The sequence below is a fragment of the Sorghum bicolor genome, chromosome 7, assembly GCF_000003195.3.
Source record: "Sorghum bicolor cultivar BTx623 chromosome 7, Sorghum_bicolor_NCBIv3, whole genome shotgun sequence".
Taxonomy (NCBI): Eukaryota; Viridiplantae; Streptophyta; class Magnoliopsida; order Poales; family Poaceae; genus Sorghum; species Sorghum bicolor.
The window spans coordinates 37228211-37245607 of NC_012876.2; the positions used below are offsets into that span (position 1 = coordinate 37228211).

The window sequence follows — 17397 nt, forward strand, 5'->3', positions numbered from 1 at the left end:
TGGCATGGCCCCTTCAACGTCTTGTTGTAATCTTCCTGGTAGTCCCGTCGCCCGTTGGGACGCTTGACCGTGTTCACCTCGTGGTCGTGGTCACGAGGGCGCTTGCCCCTGAAGTCATCACGATTGTCACGCCGCCTGTCCCAACCTTCTCTGTGGTCGCGGTTGTCGAGGCGACGATGGTTCCTGTTGTCAAAACGACCGCGACTGTCGTCTCGTCGAGGGGGCTGGTCGGGACCTCTCGCATCGTCCCGGATGAGCTTTTCTACATCATCGGCATCGACGTAATTTTTGGCCGTGGCAAGGAGCTCGGCCATAGTCGTCGGCCATAGTCGTTGTTTCTCAGTGCTTCGTGGAAGCGTAGCCCTTTGATGAAAGCAGATATGGCCTCGTCGTGAGAAATTTTCGGGATTTTGAGACGCATATCCGAGAATCGTCGGATGTAATCGCGCAGGGGCTCATTTTTCCTGTCCCTTATCCTTTCGAGGTCGTACTTGTTCCCAGGCTGCTCGCAGGTAGCGATGAAGTTGTCGATAAACGCTTGGCGCAGTTCTTCCCAAGAGTCGAAAGAGTCCTCGGGCAGGCCTAGGATCCACTGATGACCAGCCTGGTCGAGGACGACTGGGAAGTAGTTGGTCATGACGTGCTCATCTCCTGCTGCTGAACGGACTGCAATCTCATAGAGAGTAATCCAGTTCTCTGGGTTTTCCTTGCCATCGTATTTTTTGAGTTTCTCGAGCTTGAAGTTACGGGGCCACACGACCTGGCGAAGGTGTGAGAAAAACTGTCTCAGGCCGGGAGGACCTTGCGTGGCATCGTACTCAATGCGACGCAGGTTTTCGTGCACCGCTCTTTCCGTGGCGCGCCGGTTGATGCGGTCTCGGGCGTCCTTGGGAGGGATGTTGTATCGTAGATCCCTATCCTGGTTTACTTCCTGACCACGTCCACGATTCTGCTCGCGGTAGCCGCCAGTGTCCCGACCACCGTTGTCACGCCGTAAACCCTTCCGACGATTGTTGGGAGAGCGGCTACGGTGGTGCTCGCTAGGTTGTGGTGAAGTCCTACTGCGATGAGTCTGGTCGGAGGAGACCTCTGCGTAGGAGATAGCTTGAACTTTTTTGAACAAGGTGGCTGTCTGTCCCATCGCGGCGATTAGATGTGTGCGTACGCTGGATCAGACACCCTGGCACTCGGTAGTATCAGGGAGCCGGTCTAGGTTTGCCATAGCAACAGCCACGTTAGCACTTGGCGTTTTGTAGACTTGCTGATCTCCAACCATGTCGAAAGCGTCACTGAGGTTATTCGGCGGGAGTTGTCGTTCCTCGTCCGCGCGTCGACGAGCGCGGTCGGCGTTGCGCTGTTCGCGGAGCTACCTCTACTCGTCTGTCTCTCCATCGACGACCGGTTCGTCCCCGCTGACATTGAAGACGAGATCTCCCCGCCGGGGCGGAAAGACCGGGAAGCGAGAGAAACCCGGAGGGTGCGATGTTAAATCCAGGTCGTAATTTTCGTCCTCCGAGTTTATAACCTCGGTGGGGACGAACCCAGTGCTGGAGTTTGTGCTGGAAGCCTGGCCGTCCGGTAGTGCTCGGATCGTCACCATGTTGACGTAGTGACGAGCTGGTCGACTGCTCCGTTTTGGCAACCAACCCGCCCCGTTGAAAAAGGATTGGAAGTGTCGTGAGTAGTAAACGGCTGAGTTGTTTAGCCCGTAAGGGAAATCCTGGTCTGGGCCTGCCTTGAGTTCAACGGACCGCCCTGAGGGGGTGGAAGTTATTGTCAGAGACGTCCCCAGCCGTTCGTGTGTGATGACGCGAGTTGGCCGGCAGGAGTCGAAAGAGTCCGTTGGCGCGACTTGATCAGATTGGCGCGAGATCCCATCTACTAGTCGGGAAACTTCGAGGAGCTTGAGATCAGCACGATCAAGGGCTCGGAAAAGATCCGAGTCGCCAACCTTCTTTCCCCTGTAACGAGGGAGCGGTGGTCGAGTGCTCGGTGGCAGCGTGGTCGGAGTCGACGCCGCTGTCGTCCCAGATCGGATCTGGGTTTCTTCCGAAGTCGTGGTTGTAAGGCCGCCGCCATGAGTCGTCCACGTGATCTGGCCGACGGTGAACGTGAGGCCTTCAGGCACGGTCGCGGAAGCTGGAACGATGACCATCTTGTTCGCCGAGAGAGCTGTACGCACACCCCCTACCTGGCGCGCCACTGTCGACGAAAGCTGGTCGGCAGTCTACCTTGGGGTATACCCACGGTAGTAGTTTATCGGTAGACGGTGCGCAAGATACGAACTCGATGGTGACGCAAGACACGGACAAGCTTTTTATCCATGTTCGGCCGTCGTGTGGGCGTAATACCTACGTCTTGCGTCTTGTTGTATTGATTTGTGTTGAGAGAATAATGTGTCCTAGGAGGGTCCCTTGCCCCTCCTTATATAGTCCGGAGGGCAGGGTTACAGATCTGGAAACTAATCCTAGTCGGTTACAATTGCCATAGATAGTTTGATATCGATCCCTATTCTAACCGACTAGAATCCTGCTTGATCTCCACGCCTTGTTTCCTTGCGCGAAACTCCGAGCAGTCGGATCAAGCCTCGAACTCGTCTCGTAATGAGCCAAGCCTCCTGGCCCAAGTCTAGCCGTGAGGGTATAGGGGTTTATACCCCCACAGTGATGAATCTTGTGTGTTAAATATGCTCATTGTTTATTGTTTAATGCTCTACATTATTTATGTCACATTGATCATGAGATTGTAGGAGCTAAACAATCTAGTTGCTATACTTGTGGAGTTCGATATGGACTCACTCTTGCTATTTCCCCACACCCCTCAGGAGAAGTTTTGGGCTTGTGATCAACCAGTCAGTTGGATCCTATAGAGAGAAGTTAATATCCAAAGTTTAGAGTTGTCTATCCGTTGTTTGCTATCACAGGTTATATCTTTTATACTAAGTACGTTATATATTTATGCATTGTCTTTTGATATTACCCCTTATTTGTAGCTATATGTGAGACTTGGCTTCTAAAAATCACATATGGTGCATATCTGGTTTTGTCCTTAAAAACGGGTATTACATTACAATGATTTGTGTGTTTTTAGTATAAAAAGTTAATTGACCCGTAACAACGTACGGGCATGCTACCTAGTTTTATAAAATTATAAAGTTTGTGTCAGTGGTTGGCTATATATGGCCAGTCAAAATTAAGGAATAGCCAACTTTCTATTTTACAAAACTAGATAGAACATCTGTTGGAGTCTACCTTTTGTTATGCAAAGTCTAAAATAGCCTCCACAACAAAAATAGCCAAGTTGTTGGAGTTGCTCTAAGAAGTAATTTTTTTAAGTTTAACTAGGTAAATGCCCGTGCGTTGCAACAGAAAATAATATTCGACCAACTTAGCACAGTCCAAGAACGACCAAAGTCAAGGTCTGTGGTGACACAACCCGACAATTTACCACAATATGTAGCTCTAATTGCAATAAAATTTGAATGTTCCACTTCAAGCAAAATAGCTTTGAGTGCTCCACTTCAAACATAAATTATCACTGTTATAAAAAACATAGATTATCACAACACAACTCCAGAAACCCTTTTTAAAAGATCCTTCGTAGCATACAAGAATATAATAGAATAGAAAAAACTTACAATGATGAAAATCTTTCACTGTATTCTTTGAATTAGGATTAGGAAAACAGGAACTAAAAAAACATGAATGTTATAACATATGTTGCCATGAGTATAATAAAACATGAATTGTTAAATAGGTTGAGAAGCAATGTTTTGTTAACAATTAAAATAAAAGTAAAACATAAATTGTTAAATAGGCTGAGAAGCAATGTCAAGTGCATTCATCTGTTTTGCCAGAGCACATTTTAGGAAGAGGTGGTGAATAGTTCTTCCTCCCTGCAGTATTTGAAAAGTAAGTAACAAATCTTTGTGAAGACCAACACAAGCTTAAAGAAACATAATAACCCAAGAATTTAACTACCATCTGGTCACTGTCGCCCTTGGGCGTGCTCACAGCCACATTGCAGGTTAATATTGAACTGAGTAGATTTGATTTCGTTTCAGATGAGTGGGCTATGCTGTACACTAACACTCTACCTAAATGGAATAGGGATTGGCAATGCACAAAAGTGTTTAATTTTGTATTACCTATTGAAGACTCTTTTCTCAGCCTCGGCAAAGGCAGCCTTCTCAGCCTGAAACAGATCATTATTTTAGTTGTGTGCAATGAGGTGCAAAACAGTAACCCTAAATACACAAGTTGTATACATCTTTGTGGATGCCCCAGGTCTCCTTTGCAAACTTCATGGCGTACTCAGAGTCATCAGTTATCAGAATGTTGTCAAACAAAGTTCCTAATCTACATGGCCGAGGGCCCTCGGAGGAAGGCACATCATGGTATCTCTGTTAAAAAATGAAACTGAAATTTCTTTCATGCACATACTAATATATACATATATATGCAAAAGGTTAAACTTAACCCGACTTGAAACTTTACCATCTAGAAACATGAATATTCAAATCTAAAAAAAGGATTAGACGCCCAACAAATCTTAGCACATAGAAAAAGGATACAAGTCACAGAACATGAGAATATGGGTCCTCTTCTAGAGTGCGAAATGTCTAATATGGCTGTAAAGTCCTTTTAGGTGTCATCTGCAACTCTGAAATAAATAGCAGAATATTTTCAGACAAGAGAAGAAATTAGGCATGTTCCCAACTAATTAGAGGGGTTCAGTTTCTGCATCAAATTTTTAGATGATCCTGTGTGGTACAACACATTTAAAAAGTCCATGATCAAGTAGCTTCAATGCATACGATAGAATGTATAATCTAGCTAGTAAAAATTTACAAAATAACACACTTGCTGGGTAATAAGAGAATAAAAAAAAGAGGTAATGATATAGGCAGTGCCAAAATTTAATAACAAAAATGTGCCGAAGGCATTGACCATGTAATTATATATATGGGTCTGGCAACAACCAAGTGGCTTATAGTAACATTCACATATGTATTATTGCCTAGTAAGATCCTCCACAATGTTTTGATACTGGGAAATCATGGCCTAGTTACCACCTGAAGCTTATCATTTAGATGATTTTTTTGTCACCATCTTGTTAGGTTGCAGCGTATGGCAGCAACCCTCATGCAATCTGTTGCAGCTTCATTCTGAACCTGCTCTGGTGCATCATTCCACGGACTATGCTAAAGTCAAATTTGCCCTTAATTTTAAAAATTTCAGGAGTTAACTATGTCACAATAGAGCTGATGGAATTGTGCTTCCTTATACGCAGTTGTGCCCAAATATTTCAGCCACTGGCTTCTAGACATTACTTAAAAAGAAAAATTAAAAATTTCAGGAGTTAACTATGTCACAATAGAGCTGATGGAACTGTGCTTCCTTATACACAGTTGTGCCTAAATATTTGAGCCACTGGCTTCTAGACATTACTTAAAAAGAAAAAGATAGGAATAGTAATATAAGAAATACAACACTAATCCCTGCAACTCCCATTCTTCAGGACATATCATGCCATCTCCATTTGAGTCCCCTAGACTGAATGTCCGCACTCCAACCAGACCGGCACACAGATGTTAGAATAAAAACGAGATCGTTGCAAACAAACACATATGAGAATGAATGGACGATCACCTCTTCTTTCCTGATGTAACCCGTCCCCTTCGATCATACAGCTTGAATGTGACTGCATAGAGGATGAGAAATCCAAATCAAACATGTCGATTCAGCAGAGGCAGCGCTTGTGGCTGGGGCGAGCCTGAGATGGCACAAATCAGTCCGGATGGAGCCGTACGGCTGCCTTAGTTAGCTGGAGGTCCACTTCTTCCTCCACCTCTTTCTCGTTCACCCACCCTGCAGGCGGTGTCACCGCGCCGTTGACGCCGGCGCCCTCCTAGACCAGTGCCCTCCTGTCGCAATACGACCTCGTAGATCGCTTCCTCCATGGCCGTCCCCATGCCCGCGACCAGCAGCCAGCGGCCTCCGCACCTGCAGCGGCCAGGCGCCTGCAACGTTCCCATGGATGAGAAGAAGATGGGGTGGGAAAGGTAGTGGGGAACCGGATCCACCAGATCCAGCCATTGCCGGCGTGGCAGAGGTGGCCGCTGGAGCTGGGGAGCTCACTGGCGCAGGGACCAAGCTGGCCGACGCTAGAGACGGATGCGGCGTTGTGCCACCAGGAGGCGCAGTGAGGGGGGAGCCACGCCGCCGCATGTGGGACTGCCTCGCTCTTTCATCCGCGCGGAACCGTGTCACCGACGCAGAGGATGGCGGCCGAAGGGAGGCACCGGGTGCGTGGAGGGAAGCGGCCGGAGGGAGTCCCGGTGAGGAAGGGAAGCGAGGGCAGGCTGCGCCTAGGGAGTCGGCATGGAGGAAATCGTAGTAGGCCGGTGGGAGCTCGACAGTCGATGGGGGAGGGGAGATTTTATTTTTACAAAAGGAGGGATGGGAGTAGGCGAGGGGAAGTCGGGCGGAGTGATATCGCGGAGGTAAGTTTGGCTTCACCTGTGGACGATTGCTTTTGCCATGTTTTAGTTGTATATATATATATATATATATATATATATATATATATATATATATAGACTAAAAATATATCAAATAATATAAATATTTATATCTATAAATAAATGATACATATTATATATCATAACTATTAATATATTTTTATATATATTTAGTCAAACTTAAAAAGGTTTAATCCTCAGAAAACGAGACGAACACTTGTTTGTGGATGGAGTAGCTGATGTGCCACCCAGAGCAGGCTCCGCTGTGCCAAGATCTCTTGCGCGGCAAGTCGTCAACCTGTCAGTGCCAGCTTTGCCACGTCACCTGTCCTACAGCGCCAACATGCATGGCGCGACATTATTCAAATGTCGCGCCATCGCTTTAGGGGCGACCAAAAGGGTTAGTTTTAGAAAAAATAATTTTAAGTGTCAAATTTAAAATTTGTTTAAAAAAGGGTTAAAATTAAAAAAAATCATGGTGACGAGATCTGCCGCTTGATTTGCATCATTGGAGGCGACATGTGCGCGTTGGCTCCAGTCGCGGCGGCAGTCACATACTCCCTCTATACTCATAAAGAAAGTCGTTTAGAACAACAACACGGTCTCCAAAGAGTAACTTTGACTCTTTGTTTTTATAAAAATATTTATCAAAATGTTGTGTATATATATACTTTTATGAATGTATTTTTAAAACAAATCTATTTATATGGCTTTCTCATTTCTAAATTCAACAACTTAAAAGTTACTCATGATTTATATTTCTAATATTTAACTAAAATCTTATCCACAATGACTTTTTTATAAGTATGGAGGGAGTATTGGGCAATCGCATGTTGAGGCGACATCCTTCTTGGTGAGCATCTTCCACCATGAGATGAGAGGTCAGGCACTCGATTTCGGGACATTTACATTTTTACCATTATAACGGATGTCACTTACTCGAATCTCACTCTTAATTTGGCTCTTACAAAAATGCCAGGTGCGTGCAAGTTTAAGTTTCATTTTTGCCACTTTAGCCGATGTGGCACGCCACGGCACGTTGACACGCTGGCAGGGCTAGGTAAAAAGACTCCGCTGCCCCTATCCATTTGCTCAATATTGCCGCTTCCAATGCCGCCACGCTGAGCACCAAGGCCGTGGAGTACGGAGTACCCCGCTCTCGCCCCACGCGTACACTCGCTGCTCCGTCCGCAGACGCCGACGAGGATGTCTTCGGCAGCAGCCTTGCCGTCGCGGACGAGGGCGCCGCAGCCGCGTCGGCCGCGCACTTCCGCGTGATCCACCGTGACGCCTTCGCGGCGAACGCCACCGCGGCCGAGCTGATCAGGCACCGTCTGCAACGAGACAAGCGTACGGCGGCGCGGATCTCGAAGGCCGCGGCCGCCGGTGGCGCCAGCCCGGCGAACGGTACCAGGACCCACGGCGGGGCCGAGGCCGCCCCACTGGTTTCGGGGCTCCCGCCAGGGATCGGGGAGTACTTTCACCAAGATCAGGGTGGGCACGCCCGCCACTCCGGTACTCATGGTGCTGGACACCGGCAGCGACGTGGTGTGGCTGCAGTGCGCGTCGTGCCTCCTCGTCGTCCAGCGCCACGTCGGGCTCCCGGTCCTCCACCGTCACCTTCGGCCCGCCCTCCGCGTCGGCGGCGTCCTTCACCCCGATGGTCCGCAACCCGCGCATGGAGACGTTCTACTACGTGCAGCTCGTGGGCATCAGCCTGGGCGGCGCGCGCGTCCCGGGCGTGGCCGAGTCCGACCTCCGCCTGGCCCCGTCCACTGGCCGCGGCGGCGTCATCGTGGACTCGGGCACCTCCGTGACCCGGCTCGCCCGCCGGTCCTACTCGGCGCTCCACGACGCGTTCCGCGCCGCGGCGGCTCCGTATTGAGCAAATGGACAGGGGCAGCGGAGTCTTTTTACCTAGCCCTGCTGACTGTGTGCCAGCATGTCAACGTGTCGTGGCGTGCCACATCAGCTAAAGTGATAAAAATGAAACTCAAACTTGCACGCGCCTGGTATTTTTGTAAGAGCCAAATTAAAAGTGAGATTCGAGTAAGTGACATCCGTTATAATGGTAAAAATGTAAATGTCCCCTCGATTTCTCTGCTAATGCAGTCCATCGCCAGGTTACCTTTTTACCGGCCAAAAAAAGACAGCAGCAGCAAGCACTCGTTAGAGCATCTCTAACATTTGTTATTCAGATTTCCCATCTTTATTTTTTTATAAAATAAGAAAAAAATCGTTTCTAATAGTTTGGCATCTTTCCTAATCTCGCAAAAAAATTTCCACAAAAGTTTTTCTGGCCCATCTAGTAAACAGAAAGAAAGACATGGTTCCAAGTAGGGATGAAAACGGATTGGATACGGACAGATATCACCAATATCATATTCGTTTTCATGTTTTTGGTCGGATTCAGATTCGAATAAGAATAATATCAACAATGTTGGATAAGATACGATTGGATGTCGACATCATAAATATACGATTTAAGTATTCGGATACAGTATCGGATATTGAACATTCGGACTCGAATACAGATAGATCTGAACCTCTCTAAACGAATTCGGTATCGAATACGGCATTTTCATCCCTAGTTCCAAGTGAAAAAACGCAAGAGAGAAAGATTTAGTGAAAAAACTTAAACACGTATAGAAACAAATTGAGGGTTCTTTAAGACTGAGTCGTAGAAAAAATACTAAGTTTTTTCCTCTTATACTAATTTAGGAGTTAACAAATACCATATTTTGAGAAATAAAATATAAAGATCTTTTGGAGATGCTCTTAGCTCGGCTATCGAGTAGGAAAAGAAAACAGTGGAGGAATCAGCATCCAGCTACATAGATCCAAAGGAAAATAAATAAATTTCCTCCATTTCAAAGACTTTCGTCCGTTTTCTCATTTCTATAATTTTCCTTTAAAATTCCTCCAATGCAAACAAGACCTATCGAAACAAGGCCTAAGCACGGAAAATCATAGATGGGATAGGAAAGTTAGTCACCCCATTCATTTGAGTTTATCAACTAGAATCAGTAACTACTTCAACAGTGTTTCTCTCACAATGAATCGGCATCAACAGTCGTAGAAACCATCTAAAGTGTGGAAAGCAACATATGACGGTTAAAAGAATCCATTTTTTCAACTTAAATATTAGAGAGGGATAGAAAAGACCAGCTCCTTGTCCATTAGTAACACCCTAGCCCATGATGCATATACTACCTACCCTCTCATTGCATGGAGGGACCTTACCGTTCCTATGTTTCACATTTCAAGAACGTAGAAACAGCTACATTCCCGAAAAACGAATGTTGTCGTTCCCACATTATAAATAACACCCCAAATTTCCACTCCCGTTCCGGGAACAGAGACATGAACAGGAACATGGTTCCCGTTCTGGGAACAGAGACAGGAACAGGAACATGATTGGAGAGACCAATGTGTTGGCGATGACAAATGTTTAAGACTGCAACTAAAAAAGAACGTGTTTCCAGGATTCAGGTCTATTCTGGGCTGACAAGGACGATCCACATTGGACAGTGAGCAAACAATGACAAGATCACAAGATGCTGTAATGCGTCACAAATATAGAACGGCAGGACTGCAGGATCATTTAAGCCCCGAAAGTTGAACTGCCCTGACTGGAATACCATCTAGCCTTCATCCAACCATAGGGGACAGGACTGGTCCCTAGGTCTCAATCTGTGGCAGCACAATAGGAGACAAGAGTGAACACCCCCTAGAACAAACTGAACAATTTCAGTTCCAAAAGGTAAAATAAGATTCAAGCCCAGACTTCAAAAGGATTTTTTTTTCCAGATCCATGGTACATGAGCTTCAGAGAGTAAATCTTACAAATAATATGTTCCATCAGGATTGGATAATGTACAAATCTTGCTTTGATATGTAATAACAAGACATTAAATTCCCTGGTAGCATGATAAACTGCTCTCTGAACTGGCCTACACGTTTGCTTGGAATGTCAATAGAGAGCTCATCCAAGCTGGGCATTCCTTCAGCTTTTATCCCATCGCCACATACAAGAAATTGGTTTCCCACAATGAATGATCCAGATACACGAATTGCAACTCCATCTTCACCATTCGCACGACAATGTAGCTTCTCGACAACATGAACAATTTTCTCTCGGGGCCTATCACCTTTTAGCTTCTTTCTTATATTTGACAAACTATCAAAAATGTCATTTTGGCCAACATACACCTTCCCTGAGAAACTGCCAAAACAGGAATTGCAAGACAGTGGCTCAGAGACACATTTAAGCACAACTATAACTATCATGTAATAAAGTATAGTACTGTAGTAACCTTCCAGTTACTTCCTGACATAAAAGAACATGTCAAGTAAAGTACAACTGAGCATGTAATGTAACTAGTCAAAAATTTTCAGCAGTTCACAATTTTGTCAAGTCTTCAAATTGTCCATTCATTAAAAAAAAGAGCTAAATGCATGAGCAGCACCTAAACTTGTCAAGGGGTGTCACCTAGGTCCACAAACTTTGAAAAGACATTTTTGGGTTCCTAAACTTGTTACGTGGTGTACCGCACATCTCTAAACTTGTTAAATGGTGCATCGCAGGTCCATTTATAGATCATACCAACCACTGCGGTGTACCACTTAACAAGTTTAGGGATCCAGAAATGAGTTTTCAAATTCATAGACCTAAGTGACACCCCTTGACAAGTTATGGGTCACTCATGCATTTAACTCTAAAAGAAAATCGTAACATTGACAACCAGAAGAACAATTAGCTTGTTCATTCCCCAAACAAACTGGCCAAAAGCCCAAAAATTGTCCCAAGTTGCATATGAGTAGATTAATCCCAGGAGATGGGTTACAACTCTAGCCAGTTGGAAACTCTATCAGCATTCCAGACTTCCAGTAGCTTTAGGATACAAAATTAGTTTTAAAGACAATGAAACTGATACACATGTAATTCGCCATGATACATTGATGCTTACATTTGTAACACTAACTTAAGGTACCTGAATGTAGATTGTTCCATGTAGAATGTCTTCATATGATGCCAAATCCCATCAGATCCGTTAAACAAGAGGTAGTAATGTATAGCAAGCATCTGGAATTAAGCAAAAACATTATATTTTCTGCATAGTAAACATGATGCTAAAGAGTCAGCATTTTTTTCATCATGCTTCTAGTCAATTGCATGAATGTACATACATAAAAGGAAATAATCATTGCCATGATGGTAGTTGGTTGTTTGCTGGTCAAACTTTTAAACTTTCACCGGTTTCTAATGCTAAGGACACACCAGTTAACAATTACAACTTGATAACGTCCTCCAAATCCAGAAATGAGTTTTCAGCTTACCAACTCAATTCACCTTTCACAAATCTTCTCCATTTTGTTTTGTTAATTCTGTTACCTTTTAGAAGAAAAGGGAAATACATTCAATATAGTTGATTGAGCTCTGCACAAAGAGATGGTTTTTTCTAAGGGAACATTCCAACAAATTTAAAAGGAGTTATATACACCATAGGTCCATTAACTTATGCGGAGGTTTCAGTTAGGTCCATCAACTCTAAAAGTTGATTTTCAGGTCCATAAACTTTTAAGGTGGCTCACCGCAGGTATATACACCTTCATTTGGCCCTTAGATTCAACTTCCAGGTCCAAAAACTTTTTAAAGTGGTTCCATTTTGACCCTTACATCTAACGTGGCATGTGGAGCCAGTAGCTAGCATGGCATGAAATTTGCAATTAGCCAGTCATCTCCTTCCTCTTCTTTCTTCACCAAACACAACATAGGCTTGTATGGTGTGGAGGGGCCGACTCAGCCAAGGGAGCATTCGCCAGCGGCAATGGATGGGACTGCGAGCTTCACCTCTCAACCATGCACCTGATGGTGGTTTTAATTTGTCCAATGGAGCCAAGCAGCGGGTCGGCCACGAGCGTGCCCATCCAGCGATCAACGACCGGGAGAAAGTAGAAGACTGGCGGAAATGGTGGGTCCAGCATAACTTTCCCTAAATGCGTGCAGACAGGGACGAGGGGACTGCAGCAGACTCAACTGTGCATCGTTGAAGCAATGATGGCCTACAATGACGAGAACGGAGGCTCACGTGAGCTGGACTGGCAGCTGCAGTACGGCAGGATGGGAGCTCAGACAGTTTCTGTGTGTCCATCAAGCACAAAGGGTAGATGAGGCCAATGTTTTCAGGTCGTCCGATTAATCACGATTAATCGCGATTAGTCGTCCTGATCGGTCCCAAGTGTTCAATAAGGAGGTCCAACTCGACCAGCTCAACCAGAAAGCTGGTCGTCCGATTAGTCAACGACTAATCCGACCAGGACATGGACGACCAGTTTGGTTACTCTGTTTTTGGGCCTGTTAACCAGGACATGGACTTTGGTTATGTAATATGCTGGCTGTGTGGCTGCTATGTCTGCTAAGTGTTAGTTATTTGCTATTGCAGCAGTGCTGCTGTTAAGGTGTGTCAAGATCAAGACTGCATTAGTGTTGCTGCTTGCTAATTATGGTATTCCAGGCTTCCAGCAAAGTCAGCAAAGAAATGGAGTTTGGGACATGAATATGGACCTCTGGACAGTGCAGAAAAGAGAGGAAAACAACTTCCACAAATAAGACACCAGCTAAACACTAATGCAGTCTTGATGCTTCCTTTATTGTGTATAATATGGTATATATAGAGAGGTATATATATAGGTATATGTCCTGATATACATGGACGACCAGATGGACGACCAGGGTCGACCAGGGTCGATTAATTGACCTGGTCGACGATTAATCACAGTCGTCTGGTCGGTCCCTGGTCGACTAGGTTCGACCAGTCGACCTGAAAACATTGGATGAGGCAGAGACATACTACAAAAACATGCCCACAAACATGAAGCCAGCCATGACCTTTTTGAGCTGGGCCTAGGCCTAAGTGGGCCACCCACCATATTTTAGTGTACAAATAATAAAATAAAATAAATTGGTAAATTTTTTAGGTTTGCATTTCGTTGTTAACCCATGTCCACTAACAATCGCAGGTCGGGCCAAGACTGGTGGACTCATGCCGGACCAAAAATGCTAGACAAAGTAGCTTCAGGTCATGTTGAATCATATCCAATAAATTTCAGTGAATTTCACTAAAGTTTGAAGGCGTGAACACAAGATCTTAGTTCTAGGGTGCGGCTTTGATGTGGGGCCCACATGTGGATCATGTGGTGCCAATTGTCTCGAAGCCTGAAGTAATAAATCATCTCCAGCAAATTTAGTCAATTTTGAAAAAAAAATGAGTGAACACGAGCTTCAGTTCAAGAGTCGGGCTTTTGATATGGGTCTACATGTTTAATTCAAACTCATATATACCTTTTATGCAAACCCATGGGTTCGACCACTTGGTGGGTTGGATTGACTTGGGTTGAAACAACAAAATTTCGAGGTGGGCTAGGATTGGCAAAAGAGTTAATTTGTTATGGGTTGGGTAAGGGGTGGGTTTTTAACCCATTAGCTAGGCTACATGGCTACATGTACTGGTGCTTCGACACCAGCAACCCGACCACGGCTATCTCTAGCCAGACATCTTCGACCACAGCAAATTTGCCCACACGGGCAGCTACATCGACATGAGAAGGGTTACCGTCTTGCATGAGCTGCTCGTCTTTTTTCTTCTCTAGTACACGACGCAATGACCGTTTAGAATATAGGGGAATGTTCGACATGAGCACAAAGTGTTACCATCCTGTGTGACCTACTCGTCTGTTTTCTTCTTCAGCCACAGCATACATAACACAACGGCCATTTAGACTATAGGGGAATGTTAGATCATCGACTTCAACCTTCAACTTCTTCCCTAGTGTCAACATCAACTTCAACCTTCAACTTCTTCCCTAGCCTCACCATCTGTGGTGTGACTGCAGGAGGATGTTGAGTATATCACACCTAGGATAGAGTTAGCATAAGCAGTAGCATTAGCAAAATTTCAGCGAAACGAACAGGGTACAACCACGTATACCGGCTTGACCCCCAAGTCATATAAACTCTATATTACAAGCAGAGAGGCTCAATGTAAATAATCCAATTTCATCCAATTTTTTCTGTTCTCCTACAGTAACAGCACACCAGCGAACCCATCTGATTGCATTGTGCATCTATACATCATGCCAAATCAGCTAAGGGACTATTTTAAGCCAAATGTTTAACTTGAGGGATCAAATTGATCCTTAAGAATAAGGGTAAGAATAAAGGAATCTGACTATGTGAGCCCAATGGGCTGACAAAAATTGTCACCAAACCTAAATTAAACTACAGTACGAAAGGGTGAAGTTGTAATATGCTCCAATGGCTCACCTCAGCTATTTGCTTTAATCTTTCTGTTGGATCAACAACACTTTTGACATATGCTGCCAAGTCCACCTCGGTTCCTGCATACCTCTTGATGAATGGGTGTGACAGAAGCTGCAAATAGTATTCAATGTAATCAAAGTAATAATAATGGAATAAAACATAATCTACTTGAGTTCACAAACATGCTGAAGTTATTGGGAAAATTGCACTTCAACATTCTATGATTAAATCAAACTGACTATAATAACCACTTCTCTGCATACGAAAACTATGAGGCCATGAGAATTATGACAAAAGTATATATTGAAACCCTACCTACAGAACTCAAATTATATGAAAATCATCTTATATAAAGTACCTTTGTTGGTCCCTGCACAACCACAATAGGTAAGCAACCTGCTTACCACCTCTACTTCACTCCTTGGACCAAGGTAGAAGAGAAGAACCCAGCACACACCCAGTTCAGCAGTTTCAGCGTGGGCTGAAACTCTGAACTTTTGAACAATCACTGCAGAAGTTTCAGCGTGGGCTGAAACTTTGAACTCTGAATGTTGGTGGCAAAATAAGCTACCTTTGCTTGATGTATTGCATACATATTTATACACATATCTAGTACCTCTATACAGGTACATAGATCATGGCTGGTACAGTCCTACCTACTCCTAGTACAGCACTATTGCTGATGTACCTTCTACCAACTAATGGCTACAGTAGTGGCTTATTGCCATACTATAAACAGTACCAGAACCGATCAGCTGATTGCTGATCATCTACAGTTCTTGACTACCAGGAAAGCAAAACAATTGCAATTGGATCAGCAGATTATGTCGTACAATCTTCCCCTAATCCTGCTGTCCAGTCTTGACCTCCACCATGCCAATTTTGCTCCTCAGCTCCAAGAACCGAAGTCGCCCAACTGACTTAGTGAAAATGTCAGCAAGCTGCCGACCGGTTTCGACGAACTTGATGACAATCTGCCCCTCCTCGACGCAATCACTAAGGAAGTGAAACTTCACGTCGATGTGCTTGCTCCGGTCATGGAGGACAGGGTTCTTTGCCAGCGCGATGGCCGGCTGGTTGTCCACCTTCAGCACCGGCGGCCGGGACTCAATGCCTGTGAGCTCCCCCAGCAGCCGGCGCATCCACACCAATTGGCATGCCGCTATGGCGGCGGCGACGTACTCCGCCTCGCAAGTCGACAGCGCCACCGTCTTCTGCTTCAGTGACTGCCAGGCGACTGGTGCTGCGCCGAGGAAGACCAGCACGCCTGAGGTGCTGCGCCGCCCATCGACGTCGCCCGCCATGTCCACATCACTAAAAGTCGTGAGCTCCAGCTCGCCTCCGCCAGACCCACCGCCCTTAGGGAAGACGAGAGCCTGGTCCCCGACCCCTGGATGTAGTGTAGCAGCCCCTTGACCACCGTCCTGTGGTCCTCCCGCAGATCTTCCATGAACCGGCTCACATATCCGACCGCAAACGCGATGTCCGGCCGAGTATGGGTGAGCCAGCGCAGCCCGCCAACGATGCTCTGGTAGCGCGCCGCGTCCACCTTCTCCGTCGTGCTCTGCTTCGACAGCTTGATCCGCTCCTCCATCGGGGTCGTCGTAGGCTTGCAATTAGCCATGCCAAGCTTCCGCGCGTAGGCACGCTGCCCCAGCGTGACTTCCCCGCTCCCCTGTTTCACCTCGATGCCAAGGTAGTAACTCAGCGCGCCTAAGTCAGACATCTGAAATCGCGTCGCCATCTCCACCTTGAATGCTTCAATGTCCTTCTCCTGCGCGCCGGTGACGATCAAGTCGTCCACGTACACCCCAACGACGGGCTCTTCCTTCCCCCGTTGGCGGGTGTACAGCGCGTGCTCTGTGGCACACCATGCGAACCCGAGCTCCGCCATGGTGCCGTCGAGCTTGGAGTTCCAGGCCCGCGGCGCCTACCGCAAGCCATAGAGTGCCTTCCTAACGCGGAGCACCTTGTGCTCGGCCCCCTTCACGACGAATCCTGGGGCCTACTTGACGAAGACCTCCTCCGCCAAGTCGCCGTTGAGGAAGGCGGACTTGACGTCGAGGTGGTGGACCGCCCAGTCCTTGGTCGCCGCCATGGCCAGCACGAGCCACACCGACTCCATGCGTGCCACCGGCGTGAATACCTCCTCGAAATCGATCCCCTCTCTGCACGAACCCCCGAGCGACGAGCCACGCCTCGTGCTTCACCTCCGCGTCGTGCTCGTCCTTCTTCACCTTGTAGACCCATTTAAGTCCAATCGGCCGGCATCCTGCCGACGGATCGACCAATTCCCAGGTCCGATTGGCTTCAATTGACCGCATTTCTTCAATCATAGCCCGCCACCACTTTGCTTTGCGCTCCGCAACTGCGAAAGTGGCCGGCTCCTCTGCACTCATCATCATGAGGTCCTCCTCGCCTAGCAGTCGCGCCGCCAAACCTAGAGTTGTTGCATCACCAAGGACGTTGTCCATGTGGCAGAATCGCACCTCCTCGCCGTCGTGGAAGGCATCCACAAACTCGGCGAAGTACTACCCCTGGTAGCCGATCC

The 17397-nt window shown here is 46.4% G+C and overlaps 1 protein-coding gene and 1 long non-coding RNA gene across 5 annotated transcripts in view; both read right to left on the reverse strand.

The window, feature by feature from the left end:
* Window positions 3520–6510, reverse strand: LOC110437149. Of its 2 annotated transcripts, XR_002455281.1 has the most exons (3): window positions 4268–6510; window positions 4148–4194; window positions 3520–3895 (listed from the first exon to the last, which is right to left on the reverse strand). It is a non-coding gene; the product is annotated as an uncharacterized LOC110437149 (long non-coding RNA). The 2 variants fall into 2 exon arrangements; XR_002455280.1 differs by having other exon boundaries at window positions 3520–4194.
* Window positions 10272–17397, reverse strand: part of LOC110436940 (mitogen-activated protein kinase kinase 3) — a 17292-nt gene continuing 10166 nt past the window's right edge. For all 3 annotated transcript variants that reach the window (XM_021464715.1, XM_021464713.1, XM_021464714.1), the window contains exons 8-10: window positions 14850–14957; window positions 11518–11609; window positions 10272–10748 (exon numbers count right to left, since the gene is read on the reverse strand). In XM_021464715.1, coding sequence (XP_021320390.1) covers window positions 10385–10748; window positions 11518–11609; window positions 14850–14957 — 564 coding nt within the window. In that variant the 3' untranslated portion in view covers window positions 10272–10384. The remainder of the gene's footprint in view (window positions 10749–11517; window positions 11610–14849; window positions 14958–17397) is intronic.